Source organism: Danio rerio, chromosome 5 (genome assembly GCF_052040795.2).
Source record: "Danio rerio strain M-AB ecotype USA chromosome 5, GRCz13ab, whole genome shotgun sequence".
In the NCBI taxonomy this organism is placed as follows: Eukaryota; Metazoa; Chordata; class Actinopteri; order Cypriniformes; family Danionidae; genus Danio; species Danio rerio.
In genome coordinates this window covers 64,050,680-64,060,351 of record NC_141025.1, presented here as the reverse complement: position 1 = coordinate 64,060,351, position 9,672 = coordinate 64,050,680, and the positions used below count along the sequence as shown (strand labels likewise).

At 35.9% G+C, this 9,672-nt stretch overlaps 2 protein-coding genes across 2 annotated transcripts; one reads left to right on the top strand and one right to left on the bottom strand.

The window, feature by feature from the left end:
• The first annotated feature begins 1,342 nt into the window (after positions 1 to 1,342).
• On the top strand, positions 1,343 to 3,006 carry gig2p (grass carp reovirus (GCRV)-induced gene 2p). The gene is given in 2 exon segments (NM_001100055.2): positions 1,343 to 1,616; positions 2,123 to 3,006. A coding segment is annotated over 1 exon segment (660 nt). The 5' UTR covers positions 1,343 to 1,616; positions 2,123 to 2,133; the 3' UTR covers positions 2,794 to 3,006.
• Positions 3,007 to 6,406: 3,400 nt separating this feature from the next.
• Positions 6,407 to 9,640, bottom strand: ufc1 (ubiquitin-fold modifier conjugating enzyme 1). Its single transcript, NM_001003650.1, is given in 6 exon segments — positions 6,407 to 6,862; positions 6,981 to 7,071; positions 7,165 to 7,241; positions 8,875 to 8,938; positions 9,035 to 9,102; positions 9,306 to 9,640. Coding segments are annotated over 6 exon segments (501 nt in total). The 5' UTR covers positions 9,429 to 9,640; the 3' UTR covers positions 6,407 to 6,784.
• Positions 9,641 to 9,672: the final 32 nt, after the last annotated feature.

The window sequence follows — 9,672 nt, the reverse complement described above, 5'->3', positions numbered from 1 at the left end:
GTCATGAAGTGCACAGTTTAGCTACAACTTCCTTCAACACACCTGCCTGGAAGTTTCTAGTTACAGGGGTGCGCAAACTCGGTCCTGGAGGGACGGTGTCCTGCAAGTTTTAGTTGCAACCTTAATTAAACACACCTGAACCAGCTAATCAAGCTCTTACCAGGTATACTAGAAATGTCCAGGCAGATGCGTTGAAGCAAGTTGGAGCTAAACTATGCAGGACACCGGCCCTCCAGGACTGAGTTTGGACACCCCTGTATCTAGTACACCTAGAAAGAGCTTGATTAGCTGGTTCAGGTGTGTTTAATTGGGGTTGGAACTAAAACATGCAGGACGCCAGCTCTCCAGGACAGAGTTTGGACACCCCTGCCCTCTGTGCAAACCCCCGCCCAGAGTTATACACCCCTACCCACAGCGGAATGAACCGCCAACTTATCCAGCTTAAATTTTACATAGCGGATACCCTTCCAGCTGCAACCCATCACTGGGAAACACCCATACACACTCCACACACATACACTACGGAGCACCTGGAAGAAACCCACGCCAACACAGGGAGAACATACAAACTTCACACAGAAATGCTAACTGACCCAGCCGAGGCTTGAACCAGCGACCTTTCTTGCTGTGAGGCGATTGTGCTATCCACTGCGCCAACCAGAATTTAACATAATTACTTATTTTCAAAACTGGGGGCCCATGAACAGCCTAGTGAATTCCAACCAAGATAAAAAAAGTTGAAGATAAATTCTTTATTTATGTGCTGATTCTGAGTAATAACAAATCATTTATTTTAAACTAAAAGATTGTGCATAGGTAGGAGGGGTGTTTAAAAAATTATACAGGTCGAAACAAAACTTCTGAACAAATTCATTCATTCATTCACAAAATAGGCTAAATGTATTAAAGTTTCATCAACCTTACCACAGAATGTACAATTACTCAGAATATCAACATATTTGGAAATAAATTACTTAGCCAGATGTATTTTATGCAATATTTTAAAGTGGATTTCTTTAGTTTTATTAGGAATAAAGCATTTATGAGGCAACTTTTTTTTTCCAGTCTATATCATTAATTAATGACACCCAATGAAGTTCTTTGCAATAATGCTGATTCTTTCATATTTTTGGAGTGTATTTTTTTATGACTTCTGACAAGATGCATTAAACCTGTGAGGGTAGCTCTTGGAACAGTAATATATTCTTTAGGGAATAGGAAAGAGTTCCTACTCATTATAGGCGGACATGGCAACAACACTTGTGACACGTTTATGCGTAAAAGCGTTCTGCCCAATGAAATGATATTTTATCGAATAAAGGCGGGTCTACACAGTTTGATTGACGTGTGGTAATGACTTATCTTAAGAAAGTGAACGTTTTCAAAAATTATAAAAACAAATGCTGTCACAGACAGTCACTCAGTAAATTACTAAATATAATTTAAAGAAATATAAACGCATCACCTTTAGGTAAAGTACATATATTCTGGCCAGCCAGCATAAGAGGAAGACGTGTTACGAAGGAATTGAAAGCGAAAGTTTGGATTTCTGAGAACAACTTAAGACTCGGGAGTTTAATGTCGTTTTTTGTTCACCTGTGAGGAAGTATTACAAGGTACGTTTGCTTTAGAATAATAAAGAACTGTCTTACCCAGTGAATATGTCGAGAATATTTTAATTTACATATTTTATTTTACACATTTTTATTTTATTTAGTTATAGCGGAAGTGTGGCGTATTGTTAATGTTAGATCATATTGCACATTAAAGTTTAAGATAAATCTAAACAAAACTTGAATTGATTGCTTTGATTAAAGATTTTGACAAATTTATTTTGATTTAAACATACTGTAATGTTTTCAATAATGACTGTAACTAGAAATGTTTTTATTTTCAAAAGTAAAACTTGTTTACAAAATGTAAATGTTGTTGCCAGTCAGTTTAAAGTTTGTTAAACTTGGACACAAAGATAGGCCAGATCACTTTCATTTGTGTTATTGTCATAATTTTGACTGGACTTTGAATTTAAATTATGGAAAAGTTTAATAAAGATTGAACAGTTGTGTCCAAATGTTTGACTTAGGTGTAAAACTTACTTATTATTATCTCAATTAATCCACAGGGGTAACAAAGATGGCATCCATCTCATTTTATGGCTGGGAGGCTTTTTATGATGAGGATCGTCATCTTCAGGCAAACCAAGAACCCAAATCAGGAAGACTTTACACCATGTATCACGGTACGTCTGTAAAAGTAGCTCGTGCAATCATAAGTACAGGCTTCAAGCCGTCAGCAGATGGAATGCTGGGACCTGGAGTTTATGTGAGCCGTGACCAGAAGAAAGCAGAGCGATACCCTCTGAAATCCCCAATTACTGACAAAGTAGTGCTAAAATTAAGCGTTGACTGTGGAAAAGTCAAAAGAATTGATAAGGACAACCATGCCCTACAGAAGACCTGGCACAGTCAAGGTTATGACACTGCCTGGGTCCCTCCTAACTGTGGCATGAAAGCTGTCCCCAGCGGCCTAGAAGAAGATTGTATCTATGATCCAGCACGTATAGAGGTCACAGACATTGCTCTTGCACCCAATACGACCATCTTAACCGAACTCAAACAGCTCATTGCCCAAAACAAGAAGAGTCCATCGAAATCGAACACTTTGGGTAATTGTGGAGTGTGCAAGTTGAAACTGGGCTCTGCTCATAACATACAGCCATGCTGGGGATGTGGAGAAACTATCTGCGCTCTCATGACCAAACACAGGTGTAATTTCTCAGGGTTAAGAAACTGATCTGGAAATCCAGAGCCAATGCGTTGTGCAGGAGGATCCTCAGGTTCTATACTGGTTTGTTTACATGTCTGGGCATGTTCGACAGTGATATAAAAATAGGTAAACTGTGTTTTTAAAATAATATTTCACAAAAAATGAACATTTGCTCACACTCAAAGAGGATCTAAACTTCTGTTGAACACAAAACAAGATGTTCTGAAGAATGTTGGAAAGCAGCAGATATTGACATCTATAATAGGAACAAAAATTACTGTGAAAGACAATGTCTGCAGCTTTCCAACATTCTTTAACAGTAGAAAGAATTACGGCAAGAAAAGCAAATCAGTTTGGAATAAAAGAGTGTTTATTATATACAGAATTTTCATTTTTGGGTGAACTGTCTCTTTAAGATCCTTTGATTTCCTGACACAATCATCCTTGACATTTATTATCTGACAGTTTATATTTCCTGCTGATATGTGCCATCTTATTAGATTATAAAATAGAAATTATATTTGTGACCTGACAATGCATGTTTAAAGTGTAATTGAAAGCTGGTTAAAAATGTGGTTTATTTATCTTTAAGTTCACGGTGAAATGTTTAAACTTTTTTTTTCTAGCTGATATGTGCCAGCAATCATATTAAATATGACTATGACACTAGGAGACTGTGCATGATCTATGACATTACATATGATGTTGTTGTGTTTAAAAGTTCAACTGAAAGGCAAAAATGCATTTTATTTTAAAATAAATGATATCAAATTTAATTAACAAACATTTATTTATAAAATGCTGTGAAATGACCATCTCTGACATTTACAGTGTGCTCTGGCTGTTTCCTTTCTTGCTGCTGATTTTACAATATCAATAAATTGATTTCCATCAATCATACTGGCATGTTAAATATGACATTTTAAAAGGGTCTGTCAACTCACTCAACCAGTTTAGAAGAGTTAAGCTATTCCTTATCTTATTGCGTATGTAAAATGAGGATTACATTTGCAAAACCTCTAACAATGTTAAGGCTATTGCTTTCTTTGGCATACAGGCATATTTAATCATAAAATAATGTTAAAAAGTGTTTTGTTGGGAATAACCATTCTGTATTTTATACCTTAAAGGGGACCTAATATGCAAAAAAACACTTCAATAAGGTGTCTTAGCACAGTTGTGTGGTAACAGTATGTGGATATAACCAGCCTCTAATAGTACAGATTAGTGTGAATCATCTCAGACTGGTTTTTTGAACATCACAATGAGTTCACTCTACTCAAATGGTCTCCACAGTTACCAGAACTTAATCCAATAGAGCACCTTTGGGATGTGATTTGCATCATGGATGTGCAGCTGACAAATCTGCAGCCACTGTGTGATGCTGTCATGTCAATATGGATCAATATCTCTCTAAGCATTTCCAGTACCTTGTTGAATCTATGCCATGAAGGATTAAGGTAGTTCTGAGGCAAATGAGGGTCTAACCTGGTACTAGTAAGGTGTACCTAATTATGTGGCCAGCAAGTGTATAAATTACAATGGATTAAAAACAGTCTGCAGAATCACTTTGATTGACATTCTCTCTTTCTACGTTATCAGAGGGGTAAAGTCCCTCCCACTACTCATGATCTCTCATTAGCATAGACAGCCCTGAGTGAGAAGTAGCCATCCACTATTATGAGCGTTCACCATTCTCGTTGAAGATAATGTCAGTGACTAGAGGCATTATAAATGTAGAGCTTCAGTGAACACTGTAATCTCCATAGACTACCTTCTACTGACAGTCTTTTAGTTTTTCAAAGATGACATGAGTGCTGTTTTGGATCTGCTGCTATGCTGCCACATTGGCATTTGTAGGTCCGCATCTTATAAAAAGAGCATATCTTGATTAAATTTAAAGCGGCAGCCATCAAAAAGGCACAATTTAGATCAAAGCCTAAAGGAGTTTCAAAGTGTTATAAAAATGATTTGTATTTTGTATTTTGAGCTAAAACCTACCTTCCTTCAGAGTTCAGCTCCAACCCTGATCAAACACAAACCAAAAACTAGGACCAGAACACCACTTGGTAATTACAGGCAGGTGTGTTTAATATGGGTTGCAACTGAAATCTCCAGGAAGGTAGATCTTCATGAACAGGGTTGAGCCCACTGTAGGGCAGGGGTGTCCAAACTCGGTCCTGGAGGGCCACTGTCCTGCAGAGTTTAGCTCCCTTCAACAAACCTGCTAGGAAGTTTCTAGTATATCTAGAAAGAGCTTGATTAGCTGTTTCAGGTGTGTTCAATTAGGGCTGAATTCTCTAGGACACCAGTCCTTCACCAGGTTGAACACCCCTGCTCTAGGGCATTGGTGTCAAATGCAGTTCCTGGAGGGCCGGAGCTCTGCACAGTTTAGTTCCAAGCCTAATTAAACACCCCTGATCACCCTAATTGAGTCCTTCAGGCTTGTTTAAAACCTAGTGTTTAGTGTGTTGAAGCAAGGTTGAAACTAATCTGTGCAGGGCTGTGGCACTCCAAGAATCAAGTTTGACATCCCTGCTCTAGGGGCATAAAAAAAAGCATGATAAAGCTTCTTTTAGTTGAGGCTTATTAAATAAAAACAAACAAACAGATTTGACTAAATAACCTGATTCATGCAATTAAACTGAATAATCCTTCAAAACCAGAGTAATTTTATATTATTAAAATAACTTGTACTCATTGCTTTTAAATACCTTCAGAATATTCATAGTTTAAGACAAAAACTAAAGAACAGAATGCATGGCATAAAACAACTGCATAGTTTGGAGTTAAAGAAATCTCAAAATCTAGCTTTAATTCGGCAGCCTGACATTAATGTTGCTTCACTGAATCTTACAAGTCAACATTTATGAAAAAGTTAATTAATTAACAAATTACCTATTCTGGGTTCAATGCTAAAAAAAAATTTCTACGGGCCCAACTGGACCAGTGGTTGGGATTTGTATTTGTCCGGCCAAAATTTCCAGGGTAGTATTAAGGGCTTAGAACCACAACCTGTTTCTCAATTCTAAGACTGTATTTGCACCCACTCGACAAGTCGTAGCAATAATTAAAAATAAATCTTTAGTGACAAAGCAGCACTGGCCTGATTGGGCCATAACAATCCTGTCTACTGTCCTGAACATCTCTCATGCTGGCCATGGGCCATCGGCAGTCCTTATTGTTGAGCCCTGCTATTTGTTAATTAATTGTACATTTTTACACATTTTGTAATTAAAATAAACAAGGTTTAAGCCTAGACCATTTCAACTAAAAGAAACTTGCATGGCCTGACCCTAAAATATGCCGCTGCCTTTGTTTTCTATTGAAATGGACACCAATAATCGGCATAATTGTTTAAAAAAAATGACTTAATTTTCCTAATTAAACTATGGATTAACTATATTCTGACCTTTTCTACTAAGCACTAAAACTTAAAAGGAGAGTTCAACCAATAATGGAAATTCTGTCATTTAATCACCCTTCTCACACACAACGGTTTACATTTCTGTTGGACACAAAAGAAGATTTTTAAGAATGTTGAAAACTGGTAACTTTCCTAATATAGATTTCAATGTTAACAATAGAAGAAAATATTATTCAACAGAAAAAAAAACACTTAAAGCTCTGGAACCACTTGAGGGTGAAAAAATAATCAGTGAATCTTTATTTATGGGTGAATAACTCCTTTAAATTGAAAGTTTGACCATTTAAATCCTCACAAGCTTTCGAATAAATATGAGATTCCACAAGTTGAAACAGTCCCACATTTGTATACCAGGTTTTACTGATGAAACATACATGGACAATGTAACTGGTCTACTAAGAAAAGAAAAAAATATGTACACACACGAATGTTAAGTACAGCTACTGTGAAGCAACAAACAAAAATATGCACCAATTCAAGCAACCAATTCAAGCAATTCAAGCAACCAATTACCTCAAACAAACTGTTGTTAAAATTGTCATTTGCATTGTTAAGACATGGTGTAATGCAAAAGCTTTTTTTCTCCTGTTTTCAGCTGTTTTGGTCTTTATGTTGAATTAAGCCTTTCGCAATGAGGTCTGGAATCTCAACTGCAAGCCACGGTCCAAGCTAAGGGATAAAAGAGATTATTGACATGAGATAAAATACATTTAAAACAACAACAAAAAAACTGTTTATGAAATAAATGACATACTGAAACACATTTCATTTGAGACATGAAACTTACTCCCAAAGCCATAAGATGAGCCAGACCAAACTTTGGCACATTTCTTGCCCACAGTGGTTTGAAGTGATCTGTCAGGCAGATTTTTCCACCTCTAAGATAAAAGACAGTTTTGATAATTTAATAATTATTTCCAACAAAATATTAAAACATGGTTAAAAAACACTTATTAACACAAGATGCAAACCTGTACATCTTCGCCGTCTTCCCATCTAACTCAGGAATGGCCACTTCAGGAGCTGTGGCAGGATATGTAACTGGAATCTGGACAATGAGATAAATTTAATAATTTTGACAACCAAAATGCGCTATGTGGACTTTAAATAAAACATTTAATAAACTAAACTATTGTGTGTCTATTTAAAACAGTTGCACAGGTACAAGGAAGACAAATTTGTCAGTAGTAAAAACAAAATCATAAAGGGGTTAAAGTTTGTCTTTTTTTTACACTTGCCACATTTTTTACAGACTGTTTTTAAAATGTGTTAAACTTCTGAAGCCTTGCAACATAATGAAAGCTTGTTAACAAACATTGTAGGACTTTTTGTTAAAATGGCTTGACTAGAGTATAATATTGCAGTTTTGTGGGCTTCAATGTGAACATTTTTGTCTTGAAGGTTCCTGAAGAAGCTTCTTGTTGTCATACATTATGTTGTTTGCATGAACACAGCCAAAATGATTACAAAAAATAATAGAAAAAAGGCAAATAAAGAATGAAAAAGGTAAAGCACAGGTCTCAAACTGGATTCCTGTAGGGCCGCAGCTCTGCACGGTTTTGCTCCAACCCTAATCAAATACAGCTGACCCACCTAATCAAGGTGTTCAAGCCTACTAGAGACTATTAAGCAGGTGTAAATTGGAGATGGTTGGCGCTACCTTTACCAGCAATTAAACCATGGTTACTATCAGAGGCAACAGTAGATTTTACACTATTATAAAAGAGAGACAAGGATAAGGAATGTAATTTGTTTTATATATAGAAATATATTAAGGAATATTACAGTTAGCTTAAAATATATACAGATGCCTCAAAGTTTAAATAAAGTAGGTGTGTATAGTTCCTAAATTTCAAGTATCTGTAGCAAAAACGGTTAGTGATGAAGCGTCGGTGTATACAGGAGAAATGATTGCACTGTTATTAGCGATACAAAGCGTAGAGGAGATAAGACCTTTGAAATGAGTCATCTGGTCAGACTTAAGTTTTTCTACTGGCTAGTTTACAATATAGTAAATCAAAAGGTAGACCAGACATTTTAATGGAAAAAAATGCAAACATTATACAAAATTCACGATGACGATGATGATGATGGGTATAACAGTAATATTTTTATGTGTACCTGCGCATATTGGTGTACAAGGTAATGAAATTGCAGATAAGGAAGCAAAACAAGCTGTTAAAAATACAACAGTAGTCTAAATGTAAGTATAAGTATGAGTGAAATCAAGAGTATTATTGAGAAAAAAAATGAAGGAAAGGTGGCAAAAAACAATGCTATAATGAGAAAAAAGGGCCGGTGGTTTTATGGAATTCAAAAGAAAGTAGGAGAAAAGAGAAGGGTAGGAAAAACAGGAGAGAGAAGATAATAACATCTAGAGTGAGATTTGGGCACAAAAAAATAAATAGTACACTTTTTAAAATGGGCAAAACATACTACAGAACAATGTGAGTTTTGTGGACAACAAGAGACAAAAAAAGGTTTATGGGGTCATAATGATCCACACTCCATACCAGTTTGTGGTACCATTATATTGTAAATATACCATTATGTTGTTTGTCAAACACCAATAAATTGAAGAAAAAGGTGGTTAGACCTAAACTCTGCAGAGCTGCAGCCCTCCAGGAATTGAGTTTGGGACCACTGGTTTAAATAGATGTGAACTGAAGTAAATGTCTTACATCAAATTCCATGTCAAATTCATATTTGAGAAGCTCGTGAATATACCAGCATTTTCCAAACCACCTAAACGAAAAAAAAAAACAATTACTTAGAAACTATACAAAACTCATCATCACTCCTTACATGAAGATCTAGTTAAAGTGAGAATTAAAAACTGACCTTGTGCCCTCTTTGTTGGACTCTAGACGAAACCAGTCATTATCAGCTGCTTTATTATTTTCGACATACTGCAAGACAACACAATAGGTAAACAACACATTTTTAACCTGACGTTTATATAAGATTTGTACGCAAACTGATACGCATTGAAGAACACGAGCTGTCTGTCAGTAAGACTGAACACACTTTAGCTTAATGACACGTATGGTTATTCATTCATGCAGCTAGTAATTATTGCAGCTGATTATTTTGCTAACAAGCAGTAACTAACCTTTATAAGTGCTAAATATTCTTCTCGTAGTCTCTGAACCCATAATTCCTTGTCTCTTGGTCCTGAATTAGTTTTTAAAAGCGGAATTTCAGAAACTGCTTTCCTAGTTGCTTCATCTGCCATGTTGACACCAGTCAGTGAAGGAATCGTTCTTTTGAGTCACTGAAAGATTGAACCGAGAGATGTCTCAATAAGCAAACTGATTCTTTCAGTTTATTTAGTAAGCAAAACGTAGATAACTTGTTTAAATGTTAACTTATACCATGTTTAAACTTCATAATAGTTTTATGAACACGAAACAATACGTGTAACCAGAGAATACTTTATTTGAACTTAAAACGTCAACAATCACGTGACTGAACCGATT